Here is a 19,867-nt window from a genome sequence, read left to right as displayed (position 1 = left end):
TCCACTAATGCTTTGTCATCTCCTGGGACCCCAGACTCATAATCTAGTTCATGGTCATCTTCTGGGAGGTCTGGGGCAGAGTCCTCAGGGTCCCCAGGGCAGGTAGGCCAGAGGTCCACCGAGGACATGATTGGTCCTTAGCTTAGAAACGAGGAATTATTTTTTCCAGCATCTTAAGGGTTTCCTCTGTAACAGTGCAGAGTAACTGCTTCCAGCCAGCAGATAATTCAGGGGAATTGCATGCTCATACTCCAGACTGCTGTGGGTCTCCTTGTGCTGAGCATGTCATTTTCTCTCTGAGTTCTTTTGTTAAGGAGGAGAGCATAGTAATTGGACCCCAGAATGTACCCAAATTATCACATCTTCATCAGAGCCAGCTGACAACATAATTATGACTATATTTCAGGATATAAGATACACTTTTTCATATCTGGCTACTGTAGAAAGAAAAGTGGCTTTCCTATTGTTATTTTGGTGTATTAATAATCCTTAGCATTTGGGGAGTACAGCATTGTACAGCACCCCTTATAATATGCTTTGACACTTTGGTTTTCATGCATGGCTTTACAGACATCTCCAAGAAGTCACTGTCTATGTCTGTGTTCCAGAGGGCATGTCCTGTGCTTTGTCCTGGGTGTCTGGGGCAAGCAGTCATTGAAGACACAAATATGTTGGTAGTAGCAAAGCGGAGGCCCTCACCTGCCTGCCCTTTGTCGTTCATTTCCCATCAGTAGTAATGCCCTGCCTGGCGTGTGTTTCTTCTTTGCAGCTCTGCATCTCCGTCCCTCATGTCCCTTCTCTGCTCCTGACACCCCTTTAGTGGCCTCCTCTGTCGTGCCAGCATTTTCTCTGTCTCCTCATGCAGCTCAGGCTGTTGCTGATTGCTGGTAGAGTAGGTGAACAAATCTACCGCCCCCCACACCACCCCTGGTGTCGTGGGCCGGGTGGAGCTCAGCAGGACAGGACTTCAGGGCGCGGGTGCAGTTTGTGAGTGAGGGGCTGGCGTCTAGCCATGAGAGTGAAGCCATCATTGCTGGCCCTCCCAGCCCTATCAGTTCCTGTCCTTGCTCTGCTCTTTAACATCTCGGTTTCTGGGAGTTCTCTTCCTGTGCGGTGCCTTCTAGGGTCTGCCCCGTGCTCTCCTGTGACTCTGACTCTCAGCAGACCAGGCTGAGAAGCCTCTGACCCTGCCAGCCTTTCCTGGTCCAGTTTTCCTCACCGAGCCCTGTCTCATGGCCACACTGCCTGGCTGAGCCCACAGTTATGGGAGTGGCCCTGGGTCTCAGTGCTTGGTTTTGTTTTTTTTTTTTTTTTTTGTCACTCAAATTGCAGGCATAGTTCACTACCCAACAGCTAAACATGCAGACAGTACCTGGGCAGCTCATGCTAATTAACAATTGATGGCTGGGTAGCTGTCACCCAGGGCTACCAAGGCTCTTTCTGGTGCTGCCATATAAAAAATATTGTCATATTTATTTAATCTCCACATGATGTTTGCTGTGCCTTTGAACTGAGAACTGAGAAAGGCCTTATAATAACTCTGGCTCCCTAGACATTCTCCCCTGCTAAATGTCATAAGGTTCTCAGTCTCCTGAGAACATCTGTGAAATGATATTTTAATATTAGTCTAGTAGAGGCCTGTGGGAAGTGACACCATTGCCAACTGTAAAAAAACAGTGGTTCTGTGTTGTCTGTGTCATGGTTGTGTGAGGGTACCTCTTGGCAGGCCTGGGCCTAGGTTCATCTTTGATTGCCCAGATCAGACCAGGGCTTGTCCATGGCCTGTGGGTGACACGTTAGTTAGGCACTGTGTGTTTAAATTTGTTTCTAACTTGAATGGCTTTAGTCTGTAGCACTTTAGCTGTAACGTGGTGGAGCTCAGCTCATGGTTTCTAGCCACGCATATCCACGTCAAAACCAGGCATCAGACTGTGATGACTAATACTCTCCACTTGACAGGTCCTAGGATCACCTGATCATGTCTCTGATGGATAATCTTGATTCTGATAATTTAGTGAGAAGACCCATTCTAACTGTAAGACATATTATTCCATGGGCTGGGGTCCAGCCTGAATAAAAAGGAGAAAGTAAGCTAGGCATCCATGTCTCTCTGCTTCCTGATTAACAGTGTGATCAGCTGCCTCACGCCCCCGCCACCTGTGTTTTCCTCCATGGTAGACTGTGAGCCCCTTAAACCGTGAGACAGGGGCTTGGAGTGTGGCCGGATAACCTGGTATCTGTTGCCAGGGAGGCCGGTGACCTCTTCTGCGCACTGACTTCAAGCACCCAGACAGTACTTGAACTTCTCCAAGGTCACGCCACTTAGAGTATTTAGGGAAGGGAGTTGGAAACTTAACTTGGGTCTGCCTGGCAGCAAGCCATGATCTTTTATATTATACCAGTCTTTCCATTCCAGTAAACATGTATAAATGTCAACAACAACAACAACAACAACAACAACTGCCTCTTAATGACTTTTTTGGGTCCTAAATATAATATTTGGTATCTATTTGTAATTATTTTATCCAACTGAAAAATGAGTTCTTCTCATTCTGTCTTCTAACCTAATACAATATTAGGAACAAGAGGAATTACTAATTCCTGTGAAAAATGGTAACGTCTTAGGTAGGAACTAAGTGTCAGGAAGCAACACATGCCTAGCTTTTGCCTTTCCTTCACTGCGGACCCAGTCGTTCAGTCACTGCGAAGGTCTCAGCTCTTGGCAGTGTTGGTCTCGTCAACCGTCCTCGTATCTGCTCTGAGAGGACTCAGCTGGGATGCTGAGAGATCCTCCTGTGCTGCTTCCTTCGTCCGGGACAGGGCAGGGTTTAGCTTCTAGAACATGGTTATATTTCCTTTGACTGTGCTTTTCTGAAGTCTGGGCTGTTGAGTGGATTTGGGCCAGTTTGGGTCACAGGGAGATCCATGCTAGCCTCTTCCAGAGAAAGTCTTGAAATACTGAAAAAGGAGTTTTCTTCTCACCATTGCCTCCTGAGGTATCTGCGAAGGAAAGATAGTGTGCAGGAGGCTGATGGCAGTGCATACGGCAGTTCTCTCTGCTTGTTTGTTTGTTTGTTTTATTTTATATTTTTTATTTTTATTTATTTTATTTTTTGCTCTTTGGAATAATCACTGTTTATGTGACAGAGAAATAACAATATGTGTTTTTTTTTCTTACAGAAAATACAGCCATCTTCATGTGTAAATGTTGTAACCTTTTCTCACCAAATCAGTCGGAACTCCTGACGCACGTTTCTGAGAAGCATAGTGAAGAAGGGGTCAACGCGGATGACGTCATCATTCCCCTCAGGCCTCTGAATACTCCTGAAACTCCCAACCCAAGCAAGGGCGGAGATGGTAAGGACAGCAGGCGTGCTAGGCAGGGACTTGTGATACAGGAACACTCTAGATTACTGTGGGGCCAGCTCTCCAGTTCATGGTGTAGCAGAAACTTAGAAAATCCACCTGGAGCCGCATCATTGTCTGAATGTAGTTCTTGTGAAAGATCAGATCTTTGAATTTGCTACCTAATAGCTCTGTAGGTGCCCCTCTACTACCTGGTCAATGATGTGTGTGTATGTGTGTGTGTGTGTGTGTGTGTGTGTGTGTGCGTGCATACATGTGTATATATGTGTATGTGGATATGTGTGTGTGTGTGGTTATGTGTATGCATCTGTGTATATATGTATGTGTGTGGATGTGTGTATATATGTATATGTATATATTCATATATGTGTGTGTATGCATGGGTATGTGTGTGTATGAAGCAGGTTCCAATGGAATAAAAACAGGAGTCTGACCTCAGACAACTATGGGATGAGTTCAGCTTTGGTACCCATCAGCCGAATTACTTAAAGCAAATGAAGTCTTTACTATACTTATCTGAGAAGTGAAGATAGGTATTCCTATCAAGACAGAGAATGTACCTCCTGTACATAGGGTCCTGCACAGATGAGGATGAAGGGAGGTGTTGCTATACACTATAAATTAATTGCTATCTATAGTCTTGGAAATGGTGTCTCCAAAGCCGTATTAAAAACCTAGAGGAAGGTTCAGATTGTGACTCTTGGAGTCACACAGCATCCTTCAGGTTCATTGTCAGTGGGTGGAGATACATCTGTCTGCAGCTGCTGTACCCTCTTTCTGAATGAGATCAGCTACAGCAGGTGCCATGGATTAGAGAAGCCATCCAGGCACTGTAATTAGGTCCCCGCAGACGATAAGGAAAAGATAGAGTACAGGAGGAACAGCTGCAAACAAGACGCAGAAAAATTCCCCACAAAACCCTTTATATATGATGAGGGACAGCAGCCAGTCTCCTGAGTAGAAGCCCAGACTTGGTGGTAAATGTCCCATGGAGGGCTTCATTAGCCACTCTCACCATATATTTGCTCCTTCCTGGGAATATTCAGATTGGCATTCAAAACTGTCTGGCTTATTGATCATCTGTCTGACGCTGTTAACAAGGGGAGACTCCAGACAAAAACTGTTTGGTTAATCAGTCCCTCTGGCCAAGGCCTAGGGTGCTGGAAGAAATATATCTGACAGATGATTAAGTTGTTGAGATGCTGGAAAGTTTTCTTAGTTGCTGTTTTGTTGCATGGTGAGAAACTAAGAAAATTCAGCACCTGAAGTTGGGCAGAGGAGGAGGAGGAGGAGGAGGAGGAGGAGGAGGAGGAGGAGGAATTCTCTCCGGTCAGTGTCATCACTGCTGCCCATCCCTGCTGGTGTGAGCCTGTGCTGCACCTGTCTTCACTCTCAAAGGCTTTGGGGCAGACTGTCCTCTCTCCCACAGAAAAGCAAGTCAGTGGAAAGGCATTTGTAATCACTTCACAACCTGCAGGGAACTGGGTTGTACTCTGCTTTGAAGAAAAAGGGGGAAGCTTTCATAGGCTCTATGACACCTCTCCCCAGCACAGGGAGCCTCAGGTCCCACCCTTTCCCTGCCACGAGGAGTCCTGACCCCAGGGAGGAGCTACTAGGAAAGAGGCCATCTGCAGAAGCACTTCCCAGCTGAGCCTGCTGAGTGAGGCCTCCCAGGAGAGGCTCCAGTTTGGGTTGACTGTTTGGAAACAGAAATGACCTCAGGAAAATGGGCGGTTTCCTTCTCAAACTCATCTGACACACAGGAGTCACTGGGTTAACATGGCCAGCATGTGAGAGTTGCTTTTGCAAAGGTTCTTTTCCATTAGTGTTGCTTAAGGTGGAATGGAACATGAATCAGACAGGGAACAACTTTGCATTTCTGTTTCTTTTATAAACAAGAAGTAGGAAAATGATATTAAAGCCCTGTGTGCTTACAGGGAGTTCTCTCGCTCTCTCTCTGTTGGGTGTTTTGTGAGATGTATATTCTGACTTCTGTCCTTCCCCTCCTTACCTAATGAGGTGACCCATCTTTGACCCTCAGCCTCTTCAACTGTTCCCTCCTGCCTGTCTTTCCTTTTTATCTCCTGAAGTCTAGCCTCTGGGGAGCCAGCACTTGACAGGCAAAGGTCACCCTTCTGCCTGGGAAGCTGGCTCCCCAAAGATGGTTTTGTCCCACTCGCTCCCTCCTGCATACTCCTTGGCCATAATCAGATTGGGTTGACCTGGAAGGACTTTGTGCTAGCCATGTGTTGGGTTAGAGCCCCTTCCTCTGGGCTCTAAAACCCCACTCTGAGTCAGATCAGTCCTCCTGTATGTGTGTTCACTGTGTCTGTGATACTTTCTCTCATTTATCCCTAGGATGGATTTAGGCCATCCCTCTCTTGTGGCCATTTCCCCAGCTGGTACACAGCGAATCCTCCTCCCCAAGTGCCAGACGATTGTCACCATGTGAAGTTGTCATCTTCTGTTTTCTTAATGTTGGCTTTGCTGCCTTCCCTGTCTCATAGAGGATCAGCTCCACCCCACGTGTCTCCTCTCGGGAAACATCAATAGGAATCAACAGAATATAAATTAAAATGATGCGGAATTGAAATTTTTTTTTATTAACAAATTGGTGAAAGCTCTTAAGCATATAATAGTATTCTTGGCTGATGTGAGGATGGAAAGAGTAGAAGCTTCTAGATCCTGGTAGAATGTGAATGGGCAAACTGTTTCAGAGGGTATTCTGATAGAACCTTTTAGAATTCTAAATGAGTACCCCCGCTTCTCCACCCAAGCAGAGCCTGCATAAACACACAGTATAGAATGTCATGCTACATTGTCTGTAAGTTGGAGAGAAGAGATAGGCTGTCCAGAAAAGTTAAGCGAATTAGATATATTTTCTGTAGAAGGAAATACCACACAGACATAAAAAGAATGAGGAGAAATGGTGATAATAAATGCTTGAAGTTTGCAAAACTGAGCATGTGCGAGCTTTTCTCTGTGCCTTTATATTTACTTTAGTGTTTCCTATGCTTTTGTCCCTTTCTATGCATTTCAAGTTTTTTATGACCTATTTTTCAGTCTGCCAATTCTATTTATACCTGTACTTTTTGAGATAAAATTGACATAAAATTTTTACCATATTTGCAGCCTTGGAGCATAAATTTTCATGGTTTTAAGCGTGGTCAAAATGCATGCACTATAACAATTGCTTAATTCTGGAACATTCTCATCACTGTAAAGCAAAACTAAACCAGTACTTGTACCACTAAGCAATCATATTTTCCTTTCCTCTTATGCCCTGGAACTCCCTGGCTGACCTTGTGTCCCTGTGGATGGCCATGCTCTGTATGTTTCAAGGATACAGGAGTCATAAAGCATGGCCTTCTGTGTTTGGCTCCTTTCACTTCTGTGCTTTTTCCATGATTTATCCATGTGGTAGCATGTGCCAGTTCATTCCTTTTCATGGATGAAATGCATTTCAGAGCATGGATATACTATACTTTGTCAGTTCATTAATTGTTAATGGACATTTAGCTTTTTTTCTTCTTTGGCTACTGTGATTAATGCTTCTATGAACATTAATGTGCAGGCTTGCACATAAATACATGTTTTTATTTCTTTTGAGTACATACCTAGGAATGAAATGGCTGGGTTATGTAATTCTGTGTTTAAACTTTTTGAGTGTGTGTGTGTTTTTGTGTGCTTCTGTGTGTGCATGTGGAGGCCGCAGCAAGATGTTATTTTTTCCTCCCTCACCCTCTGTTCTATTGTTTTGAGACAGGCCTCGCATTGTGAGCTCAGCATGTTGGTTAGGCTGGCCGGCCAGCAAACTCTCGGGATCCACCTGTCTCCACCTTCTATTATATATGTAGTGCAGTGAAAGATTAGCAGCAGTAACATTATTCAGAACAATTAAGACGATAGTCTCTACTAAAATTGCAAGCATGGCTAATCTTATATTTTAGGGTCATTCTTAGGTAAAATAAAGATTGCTTAAACATAAGCATTCTAATACCTGAATTAGTTGCTCTCATGACCAAGATGACCATGGGATGGCTAACAGTAGGTAGTGTATACAGTGTGTATGCTCAGCAAGTGATGATGCTTGGAGATTTCACTATGCTGTGGGTTTGTTTCGTTCTGGAATTGCTCATTTGATATGTTTGGGTCAGAGTTGGTCATGAATAATGGTGATTATAAAAAGCGAAACTTTTTATGCCGAGGAAGGTCAGCAGCACAGGCAAACAGTCTCACCACTGAGCTGCTATTCTGTGGTATTCTCCTATATGTATATATCTAGATATAGAATTTACTTCTGACTTCAATTCTTCTCCAGTACGTTTTGTCCTTTCTTTTGTATTTAGTAGAAGATTGCTTGTATAGTTTAATTTTAAAAACTATTTCCTAAGACTTTAATTAAAACCAGGTTCTTACAATGAGAGAATTTCTTCCTGAGTCTTTCAGTAGGAGCCCAATGTTCTCTTTCTGTAGCTCATATTTCTATATGGCCTGGCAGCCAAGCCATCAAATCATAGGCCACCCTGAGATGGGTCATGTATTCTGCCAGGCAGGCTGTCGCTAACCTAACAAAAGGCCAGGATGTTTTGCTTCTTTCTTTGTAATTTGAAGGATGCCTTATTGAGAGAGATGCTGATTCAAGCCTAGTGACAGCGAGCTTACAGAGCAGACAGGTAGTTGTGGGCATGAGGAAAAGCCATTCACCTGGTTCTAGGAGACAGAATGCTAATGTATTTCCCCAAAGTTAAGTTTTGGTATAATGGCTGTTTGGAGAATAAATGAAGAGGAATTCTTTGGGATGTGAACTCAGGACTTCATGAGGGACCACTGAGAATCTTCCTCCTGATAAAGCCATGTGAGTCATGTCTTTACATCCGTGCCTCCACGCCGGTCCAGAGAGATAGTTTATATTGGGGTCTGGTCAAGAGAAATAATTGAGAGTCTGGGCTAGCACCGGACCCCGACATCTTTCTCCCCGTGAAAGTCCATAAAATCTGATGCTTGTCCGGGCTTAGTTTCTCTCTGCTGGCTTCTGCTCAGGTTTAAACTTCACACTTCATTTTATCTGGAAAGATACTTGAAATAGTTTAATTAAAAATTTAACTGTGTAGTAATTGATTTATTGTCTTTCTCTACCTTTATAACATGAAGGTTCCTAAATCCTTTCGTTTATTTGATAGCCTTTAATCTTCTTTGCTCACAGAGGTCTGGTCTGCAGAATGACCTTTCATTTTCTTCCTTTTACAGCTCAAGTCTCTAGCTGTGATTCAAGCTGTGATCAAAACAAACATTGCCAAGTAGATCAAGTTCATTCTCTTTGGTATGTGTGCGTGCGCACATGAATGTGACATATGGTTTGGGGTGTGTGTGTGTGTGTGTGTGTTGGTACTTGTGTGCATGGAAAGTTGGGTATTTGTGTTTTTTTTTTTCTTTCTCGAGACTGGGTTTTTCTGTAGCTTTGGATCCTGTCCTGGAACTAGGCTGTCCTTGAACTCACAGACGTCTGCCAGCCTCTGCCTCCAGAGTGCTGGGATTAAAGGCGTGCGCCACCAGAAGAATTTATGGGTTTGGGATGTATTGTTTTCTCCTTCCCATTCCTATTCATCTTTCTTTTCTTTTCCACTTCTGTGTCCACTACCCATTGACCATGAATCTACTCTGTGCCTGGTTGGTATGGTAGGTGCTGAGGAGTCCCAGGTGCTGTGCCTGTTAGCTTTTCCTCGCTGGTGGATGATAAGTACTCATGAGCTCTTGGGGTGCTAATTCTGGGGTACTCAAGTGGGGATCATATGCTATGGGTTGAGGGTAAAGACGGCTTCCTAAGGAAGTTGATGTCAAAAACTTTAGACCTGTTTTGTTGTCTCTTCCAGACATTTTCAACAGATAAGGCCATTTTGAATGATGTATGAGTGATTTGCTCTAGCATGGTTATGAAATTCACTGACTAAGACAGTTCTGTTCACATCTTACCTTTGCTACTGACTAATTTCGTGACCTTGGATCATATTAACTAATTGTTGCAAGTATCAATGTTCTTTTTTTTTTGGAAACCCATGAATTTTTATATATTTTGTCATATATGTGTGTGAGAGTGATTGCATGTATATCTGTCTGTACACCACATGTATGCTGGTATGAACAGAAACCAGAAAAGGACATCAGATTCTCCGGAACTAGAGTTAGAAGTTGTGAGCCACCCCATGTGGGTGCTAGGAAACAAACTTGTAAGAAGTTGCGAACGAATACTCTTAACCACTGATCCATCTCTCCACCCTGTCTCAGTGTTCTTGACTGTGTAATTGGGATGGTGCTGATGGAGTACCTGGCGATTAAATGGAGGATTATATGAAGGAGTGCCTGTGAGGTGCTCAGCATGGTGCCTTCGGTGTTCATGCCTCAGCGACATTAACTTCGCTGCCATTTCCACAGTATGGCTGATAAACCTGCAGGGAGAAAAGAGCTCTGGCCTTTGGCCTCTGGGGCCTCAGCTGTGCTGTAGAACAGGTTACAGTCTTTCCCCACAGAGGGGTATGGCACTGTTCAGAAACCTAAAAGGCTTACACTCCCTGGGTTCTGATAAATAATTCATTGTCTCCCCTATTGCTTCCTGGGCTTTGGAAATAAATGTCAGGAAGATTGACTGTCGGGGCCCTCCATTGTTAGTCTTTCCAGATTTCCCAAGATCTGGAGCTACTGTGACCAAGCTGCCATGTAAGAGCACTGGGAGACTGGTTATCCGAGGTGCAGCCATGATAAAAATCAGTGTGACCTTAACTCTACATTGGGCTCTTGGTGTGTGAGCTATTTTAAAACAGCGAAATCAAGGAAGAACATTCATTGAGTGAGAGTGAACAGGAATGCACACACATCTAGGAATCACATAATCTGATGATGGCCTGGTTGGGAAGGCAGGAATTTCTTAAATAGGACATCACATCTCGGAATGTTAGGGCAGTGGTGCAATGACAGACAGTTGCCATCCTGTCGGTCGTTCTTGAGTGCAGTGCCGCTGTCACAGTGGCCACCTGTAGTGGGAAGCGGCGGGGCTGCGTCCTGCCACCCGGCTGCCGGCTAGCTTTACACCCGAAATAATTACACGGAAACTGTATTCATTTAAACACTGCCTGGCCCATAGTTTTAGCCTCTTATTGGTTAATTCTCACATCTTCCTTTAACCCATATTTAGTAATCTGGGTAGCACCACGAGGTGTGGCTTACCAGGAGAGATCTTAACCTGCGTCCATCTCGGAGAGGAGAAGCATGGAGACTCCCTATGGAGACTGCCTGAAGCGTCTTCCTAACTCTACTTCCTTGTTCTCACAATTCTGTTCTGTCTACTCCACCTACCTAATTTTCTGTTCTTAAAGGGCCAAGGCAGTTTTCTTTATTAATTAACCAATGAAAGAAACATAGACAGATAACTCTCCTCCATCAGCCACCTTTGTAACGGGGGCTCTGTAAAGTGGAGACTATGCTGTGCTCACAAACTTGAGGTGTAGGGAGGTTTGAATCCAGGGCTGTCCTACTCAAAGGCATTTTCTCTGCTCTGCACACTGGGTCCATCCAGATGTTTACAGCTGAGCATTATTAACTGGCCCTGAGAGGCTTCAGCAATAAAGTCTGTGGTAGAGAATAAGGACACCCACAGTCCAGCTTTGCATGCTCAGCAAATGGTTCTGGAAAAAGTGCCAAGCCTTGGGAACCTCTGGGTCTTTTGTTTGTTTCCTACAGAGTGAATTATGTTTGGTACACATATCTCACTAAGTTTTTATAACAGTAAAATGAGATAATAACTGGGAAAGAGCCCCAAAACTTGAGTGATTTACAAAGAAAAGGCTTACGTTATTAACTTTTGTTTTGTTGGGCCTTTTCTTTTCTTTTGGTTGAATGTAGAAACCTCCGGCGATTCTCTCTGTTCTTTGACAGGGTTTTTGGCCTTGGATCTACAAGGGTGATTTTGTGGCAGAGAGAGTTGGTTGGTTTCAAGGGCTCAGAAGCACCATGGCTCTGCCCCTTTCTTTTGTTGTGAACTTAAAGCACAAGACACAGTGCATTCTCCAAAAGCCTCTTTTGCTATCGTCACACAGTGATCATTTTTTTTCCTTACCTGCTTACTCCTCTCCAGTTCTGTTTAAGATCCAGGGAGACCCAGGGATTAAAAGGCAGCTCAGGTATCAGGGTTTATATTAGGAAGAGAGGAAAAAGACACACGAAGTGGTGGTCGAGCGCACATCCCGTGTGTGTGGGTGTGACACCAGTCAAGTGAGGACATGGCTAGTCCTGCCTCAGTTGCTGTATGCAGCATCAAGGTGGTGGTGCTAAGATTTAGCTGGACCACATTCTAGCATGTGCCTGAGTCTGACCCGCAAAGAGGAAGTGGACATAGCGAGGGAGAGAAGGCAGGATACATGTGCATGTTCAGGAAACTTGAGCAGCTACACTGGGCAGTGGAGGGGGAAGCAGAAGAGAGAATGGAGGTTTGTTGCTCCCTCCCTTTCTCCCTCTTTCTCTCCTCCCCTGTGTGTGTGTGTGTGTGTGTGTGTGTGTGTGTGTGTGTTTGGACCATGTGCAAAAGGGCACATGGAAAAGTGTTGTGTTACTTTTCCTAGGGAGACATGAACAGACAGAGAAATGATTTCATCCAGGTCTGTCTTTGTGAACTTGTGAGTTCAGTTAACTTCCTTAAGGGAACACCGAAGAAGGATTACTTTTAGGAACATATGACCTCAAAACAGCTGCTTCTCCAAAAAAGCCTCACATTGTACAGCTGACAACATCCTTACAGTTGCATAGATGGAGCCTACTTTTCCACTAACTGCCTATCTTCTGTGCGCTCTAGCACCTCCTGAGACCTGTGCTTCTGGGAGGCTGGAGTCGGATGGAGGGGCCAGAATCTTAGGGTTGCTTGCCCTTGCCAGCCCTCCTTCTGTGGGGACTGTAACAGCCTTGATCTTAGGAGGATCAGCATAGTATGACCAGTCAAGCTGCTCCACTCCTGAGAAGACAAAGGATACATCATGCCTAGTGCACAGTGTTCCCCAATACCTTGCCTGAGGATTGTGGGACAGATTTATCCAGAACAATGGAACATTCCAGAGCCAGGAAATGGTAAGGAGACAAGGGTTAGTGGCAGGAAAAACCTGGAGCAGAAGGCTTGCACAGACTTGAGTGGACACAATTGCTTGAGACTGGAAAGGCTGCTTACTGTACAGACTTGAGGGCAAATGGCCAGAGCTTAGTGACAGACTGAGCTAAGGGATTCATGGAGGAGCAGAGGAGGCGTCTAGCCAGGGCTATCCTGATGTTTTGACTTGAGGCTGTGTGGTTTTCCTCTCAGCCCCAGAATTTTCAGCTCTTCATGAAATGTGGGTAGTTGACAGCAGCAACTTGTTTTCAGAACTTAAATTATTCCAAGCTCATTTATGAATATTTCATTTTTTGCTAACTAATTGGTTTCGAGGATCTGAATTATGGATGTAGAGGATGGAAGATTAGTTTTGTCGCTGTTGTGTTGGAAGCTTTCAGGGCTGATTTTATTTCTTTCTTAACCACTAGATTCCACACTGCTCATTAGTTCGTCTGGCTTTGTGGGGTCAGGACACTGGGTTAGGAGCTAAGGGATGTAAGGCATAACCAGGGCTGCAGAGAGCCGCCAGTTTGCTGGCAGAGGGACTCACAGCCAGTTTGTTGTGCTGCTCACTGGGCTGTGCTCCCATTGTGTGTCATCAGCACCGCCAGGCCCAGCACACTGTGTCTCTGGACAAAGCACAGGACACCTGTTACACTGGGTTTCCTGGCCCTCCAGGTGAGGGCACAGTTCCCTACAAGACACCAGCCATAATCTTTTTTTTTGGGGGGGGGGGCAGCAGGGTCTCAAGACCACCCTCTTTGAATAGCTAGCTGAAGTTTGGGGGATTGTTGTGGTCTTCCTCCGGTTCAGTAATTTGCTAGAGGAACTTACAGAACTCAGCAAAGTTCTACATGTAGGACTGTAGGTGGGACTAGGATAGCTCTCAGTAGAGCTGTTTAGTACTGGATGTCAACACCTCCTCCCATCCTTCATGCACCATGAGATCAAGACTCACCTAGGAAGTCTCTCACACTATCACTACACACAGCTATTGCTGGGGTCTGGAAGGCCTATTGCTCATGTGTGCTCTCCATTCTCCTAGGTCTTTCAATCCCTTTCCCTCTGGTCCCTCTGAAGGTCAGAGGTGCTGTCGTATTGCGAAGTTCCCATCACGTGCCACCTAGGCCAAAGCCTTCAGGCAGACACACATACACCTATCAGGAAGGATGGAAGGGCCTGGAGGTCACCCAGAGCAAGGACCAGAGCTCTCTGTCGGTTAAATTCATCTTGACTACACAGCTGTATGCTCAGAGCATTCAGAGAGCAGCTTCTGTCTGCACAGCAGGACATCGCTCACCAGGCTAGTGTTGGGCCATAGACTTCAGTCAACTGCTGTGTGCTGGCTTGTGCCACTCAGCAGAGGGGTGTGAGGAGTGTTCTATAGGTTTTGTTAACCCTGCTTCCCGATGTCAATTGCTGTTCCGTCTGGTTGCGTGTGTTGTTGTAAAGAATAATAACGGGGAGTTTCAAGACTTTGACGCAAAGGCTTTGTTCTTACTCCATTACTGGATTCCTTCCTTGAACCTTCAGTGCCCAGCCACTGGTCCTCCTGGGATACAGCCTTTGTCCTTGGTGGTATCCAGTTCTGACAAAGGGATCAAAGGGCTTCAGTCTGATGGCTGCTTTGTCTGGTCCCTTAGTGTGTTTTCATGTCTGTAAGCACTGTTTCCTCCCATTTTTATCCACCCCCAATGGCCTAGTGAGGTGGAGTGCAGTCTGTAGTTGTGCTGGCTACCTAGGCCAGAGAAGGCTGTGGACTAGATCCTCAGGCAGTGCTGACCTGTGCTTGGCATTATAGCACTGCAGAGGATCTGTCACACAGGGAAATTTCTTGTTCCATTTTGGTGTCCAGTGTCCCTGAATGCTTGGGGACCCTGGGTTGCGGTGGGTTTTGGCTAGAGGACATAGTCATGCTGCTCTGCCCTGCAGACTGTGTTCCCATCTCCCTGACTTGTGGGCTTGGGTGACCCTCTTGATTAAAGGGTGCCACTGTGCTAGTGTTGAGCAGAGTCACTGGTGTTTCCCTGTGTGAGCCTCAGCTCTTTAGACAGCAGGAAGAGTCTTGCCCATTCTATAGTCAAGCCATCACCTAAGATGGCACCAAGCCCTAGGACCCCTCTACTCAACCCTGAGGAGTTGTTCAGTGCCAGCTCTAGCATTGGGGTGTCACCAAGCTGGGCCCATACTCCTGCCTGGACTGTCTCCAAGGCATATCATAGTCATAAAACTACATCAGCCCCAGTTCACGTGACTGTATGTGCAGTTCTGTCCACTGCTCCTGCTTCCTGCTTAATCCCACCTTCATTCTAAAGGCCAGTATTTTCATGATGAGCACTAATTACTATTGTAATGTAGTTTGGAACTCACTCTGAAGCAGTTCTGATCATACTATTTAAAAATTCCTAGGTCAGTAGGCAGCTTGAAAAAATATTATTTTTTGCCCTGTAATTTGTGGCTTTACATTATAATACTTCCCCCCATCCTTTTTACCAGGACAGTTTGAATCTTTGACATAATCAGAATAGTTGCATAATAAGAATGTGGTGCTTTCATCAGTCCCTGAAAACCATTCTCAAAGGAGTCTTGAAGCACTTTCTGAGAACTGGATCTAAGTGGAAGTGAGGATTAATAAGGGCAGGATTTGTGTACTGCCAGCCATCCTCACAACATGAACTTGTGCCCCCTTCCAGCTTTATTGAAGGAGTGTGTGTAGAGGTTCTGACTGGCTGGTAGTCTTGAAGCAGGATATTGCAAAATCGATTACCATTAGCATCAGCATTAAAGATATTTGCAGCTGGTAATTTAGGGAACCACTTCAGATGTTTCGTTTTTAATAAAACACAGACCTTGACCACACTCACACAAAGAGGTTGAGTAACGGTCCTGCTCTGCTCCTCATGTGACTGCCCCTGCCCTGTTGTTTCTTTTGCAGAGTTTTTGGTTATGAAGAGAAAGAGAGGCAGGCCCAAGGGTTCCACGAAGAAGCCCAGCACTGAAGAGGAGATGGTAGAAAGCCTCGTGAGCCCCAGTGAGGATGGTCCCCTGGCTCCAGAGGAGAGGAGTGTCCTGGCCCCTAGCAGCTTGGAGTGTAGCAAATGCTGCCGGAAGTTCTCCAACACACGCCAGCTGCGCAAGCACATCTGCATCATCGTGCTTAATCTGGGTGAAGAGGAAGGAGTCGCAGGTTAGTGCTGCATGTCAGGTTCTTATCAAGAGCAGTAACAGCCAATACCTGCTTTTAGGCTGGTTGCTTGGAAGTAGTGTGTGCCTGCGCGGGTCTCTCCATGTGGTTCACAATGGTCATTTACTGTTCCTGAGAATAGTCCCTGAGGTGAAGATGTCACGCAGTAGGTGAGACCTGCAGCATGTTGGTCAGAGGTGCTTGGAGAGGAACTGTGGGGATTATGGCAGTGGGAAAATTCTGTCTCCACCTTGGAGGTCATATGTCAGGAGAACAGGGAGCTTTTGGAAGCAAACTGTTGAGGGCAGTCATCAAGAGCAGTCATCCTAATATGAACACAGGGGACCTGGACAGTGTTCGAGCGTGAGGTGGGGGACATTTAAGTGGATAGATGGAGTCAAGGGTGACAGGCTGAGTGGTCACTGGTGACTGAGGACTGTGGTGGGCATTCTTGAAGAAAAACCATCATGTACTTCCTCTGGCTGTGTTCCTGGCTGGGCTGCAGCACTGAAGCCCTCGAGTGGGGCTGAGGGTGATGACCTCAAGCGTGGCATGAAATGACCACATCATGGCAAACCTTCTTTCTCTCTTCGAGGCATACCCAGATGAGGGAGTTCTTGAAGGGCTGGCTGCACTGTGCCAAGTGTGCTGTGTGGGAGCCCAGCATGTGGTCAGGGTTTGAATCTGCTCCAGCCTTGCTGGACTGCTTTAACTCCAGTTTCTTCATCAGTAACCCAGGAAGAAAAACTGCTATTTTGTGTGAGCGCTCTGAGTGTTAAACGAGACAGGGCTTCCCCAGAGCTTGGCGTAGCGCTTGCCCTATCAGAAGACACAGTATTCGTTAGCTCCTCTGTTAACTGTTACATCCATGTGGCTACAGAACCTTTGTCATACTGGCTGTTCTCAGGACAGCACGCTTGACACTGAAAAGGGAAGACATTTGCCTGGTGTCTGTTGGGTAACAAGAGGGCCTAATCTTTGACCCCAGGCCATACTCTGACCTGCTGTTCTTAATTTGTTTACTGTAAATGTCTCCCAGTGATGAAGCAGGATGCCTGGTATGCAAAATCCCAGCACAGATTGGATGGATTATTAAGTAATTCATCAATTTATACTTAACAAGCATCCAGGTGGGTGGCTGAGGCTCATTGCCAGCATTTGTGGCAGCTGATTAAGACATCCTTCCAATCTCCTAAAGAGCGCTAACGGTGGTCATGTGACCCTTGCCACTTTGTGTGGTAACAGAATCCTTACGTGGTAGTGGGCTGGCAGTTGTTCCATAATGTGAGACAGTGGTGGGAGCGTCAGTGCCCAGTGGGGGTCTGTGTCTCATCTGGGACCCAAAAGTCATTTTGGAAAATTGAAGATAGGTTTTAGAGAGAAGTTGCTTAGGATCAGGTTGTGTTATCTCCAAACCTGAAACTCAGACAGCCCTGGCTCTGTATTTCATTGATGTGGGTTATGGTCATTACTGTTCTCTCTCTGTGTCTCTGCTTTTCTGTACACTGTCTCTTACATACCACATGCACATACATACAGACACATGTGCATACACCCACCCCTCCTCTCTTCTGGCATCCTCCTTGATATTTGTTGCATTTTCAGCAGCCCTGGCCACTAATGCAGCCTTTCTGGTTTCTACCTGGTCATCTGTAGACTGGTTCTCTGCCATTAAGTGCTGGTTGCTGTGCCTCCACAGCCTTGTCCTGTCCTGACTGCGATGCCCGGGACCTCTCTGAAGATGCTTGGTATTTGGGATTTCAACTCTTTTGTGGTACTGAGTTTTCCTTCCTGCTTCCCAGGTTTGGTCTAATTTTGGGGCAAAGTGATAAATTCTCATCTAGCTGGCATAGAACAATCTATCTCTTCTTATTAGTTCTTCATCTTTTCCCACTCCAGATGACTTTACTATGTGGCACTGTGTCATTACCTTCCAGGGTTTCCATGTTCCAGTGTTGAGGTCAGCCTTGGCACAGTCAGTGAAAGCTGTGTTATTATTTGTGTGTGTGTGTGTGTGTGTGTGTGTGTAATTATAAACAAGGACTTAGTAAAATCTCCTTAGGTATTTGTGTCTGTGTGTGGTTAAATTCCTGACCGCAGATCTGCCTAGTCAGAAAAATACGTGTTACTACATTTCTCCATACACAGCCCCCACCAACTTATGGCCCAAAACAGTCTGAAGGCACCATTGGATTGTATAAATTCTGTTATCTTTTGTGTGTGTGTGTTACGTGTGTTGGGATGACATGTGGAGGCTAAGGGTGTCCTCAGTTATTGTTCCTTGGTTCCTGTCTACTAGGCAGGTTCTCTCAGTGGCTTTGAGCTCACTGCGTAGGTAAGCTGCCTGGCCAGTGAGCCCCGGGTATCTCCCTGCCTTAGCCTTCTAGTGCTCAGATTGTAAGAGCATGCTACCATACCTGTGTTAAAAAAAAAAAAAAAAAAAAAAAAAAAAACTTCTTAGTGTATGGTCTGGGGTGAGCTCAGATCCTACAACTGCAAGGTATGCATTTTACTGACTGAGGCATTTCCCTCACCCTGTGCTTTCCTTTCATAATACAGGGAATTCTAGGAAGGTGGCAAATAAAACTCAGAATCTTAGTGGATAGGTGAAGTGCCTGTTCCACTGCCCATGAGGAAAGACCTTCCCCCCATACATACATCTTTTCAGGACTCTTTTGGGATCTCTTTGCATTCTCCAATCTAACAGATACATTGCTAAAAATTTAAAAATTTTTTATTCGTGTATATGTATGAGTGCTTACCTCATGTATATGGGTGCTCTTGGGGGACAGAAGAGGCTGTGGGGTCTTCTGGAACTGGAGTTAGAGATGGTTGTGATCAGCCCTACATGGGTGCTGGGAACTGAAGTTGTGTCCTGGAAGGGCAGTGTGCACTTATCCACTTAACTATATCTTTCAAATTTTTTTGAGAATTTCATACATGAATATACTATATTTACATCATTTCTATACTTTCTTTCCCCCTCTCCAACTCTTTGCTCACTCCACTCTTGGGGCTCATGCCTCATCTTGTACAATTATTACTGTTATGTACATATACACATGTGCATATATGTGTGTGTATGTTTGTGTGTGTGTGTCACATACCAAGTTCATTTAGTGTTACTCATATATTTATGGGTTTAGGGCTGATCACTTGAGATTGGATAGCCTATTGGGAGAAGGTCTCTGGAGAAAGTTGATCCTTCTCTCAGTAGCCCTGCCTGTAGTTCTTCATCTAGGAGTGAGGACTTGGGGCATTTCCTTTATCCTCTTGGCATATCAACTAGTATGGTCATTAGGCATGTCTTTTTAGGAAACTGTGTTTTTGAGATTACATGGGTGCAGCATCCCTCATCCCTATCATGTCTAGAAGATGCTGTCTTGCAGCAGGTCCTTTGTCTCTTACACTATTCCTCCCGTCTTCTATAGTTGTACTGTAAATATATCACCTGGGGATCAGCACCTGAAGGGCACTTACTCTGCATTTTGATCAGTTGTGTATCTCAATAGTAGCCTCCAAGTGCTGCAAAATGAAGCTTCTTTGATGAGGGCTGAGAGCTCCACTTACCTGTAGTGCAAAGATTAGTATTTAGAATATAATTAGAAGCCATATTGATTTAGGGATAGTAGTGTTTCTCCTCTAGAGTCTGTGACCTCTCCAGCCAGGGACAATTGGTCAGGTATACAGTATCATTCCCTCTTATTGAATCACCTTACGTCCACTTAGACAGCTCTTGGTTATTAGAAAAATACAAGTGCCACCATGGCACTATTGAAGCACTTGTTAGACCAGTCATTGCTGCAGTTCATAGTCTTAACACATGGGTAGAACTGTCGATTTTTCATTTCCTTTCTTCCTTTCTTCCTTCCTTCCTTCCTTCCTTCCTTCCTTCCTTCCTTCCTTCCTTCCTTCCTTCCTTCCTTCCTTCCTTCCTTCCTTCCTTTCTCTCTTTCTCTCTCTCTCTTTCTTCTTCCTTGGAAACTTGTGTAGTTCCTTCTGATAATATGAGAACCAGTCCTCAGGAAGGAGGCTTCCAGGTTAGATCTGCTCCATTCCTCCAAGTCCTGTGTCTGAAGGATGTGATATCTTCAGCGATAGGGACTTACCTTCAAGTTCTGAGAGGCAATAGCAGCACCCTATATTATTTGGAGGCAGTCTCACGGATCTCTGACCAATGGCTTGGA

At 45.3% G+C, this 19,867-nt stretch overlaps 1 protein-coding gene across 2 annotated transcripts in view; it reads left to right on the top strand.

The window, feature by feature from the left end:
• Positions 1-19,867, top strand: part of Zfat (zinc finger and AT-hook domain containing) — a 168,438-nt gene that overhangs the window by 27,272 nt on the left and 121,299 nt on the right. For both annotated transcript variants that reach the window (XM_038343985.1, XM_038343984.1), the window contains exons 2-3: positions 3,181-3,357; positions 15,432-15,683. In XM_038343985.1, coding sequence (XP_038199913.1) covers positions 3,181-3,357; positions 15,432-15,683 — 429 coding nt within the window. The remainder of the gene's footprint in view (positions 1-3,180; positions 3,358-15,431; positions 15,684-19,867) is intronic.

Source organism: Arvicola amphibius, chromosome 9 (genome assembly GCF_903992535.2).
Source record: "Arvicola amphibius chromosome 9, mArvAmp1.2, whole genome shotgun sequence".
Taxonomy (NCBI): Eukaryota; Metazoa; Chordata; class Mammalia; order Rodentia; family Cricetidae; genus Arvicola; species Arvicola amphibius.
Note: the sequence above shows the minus strand (reverse complement) of the source record. Positions and strands in the feature narration are given on the sequence as shown.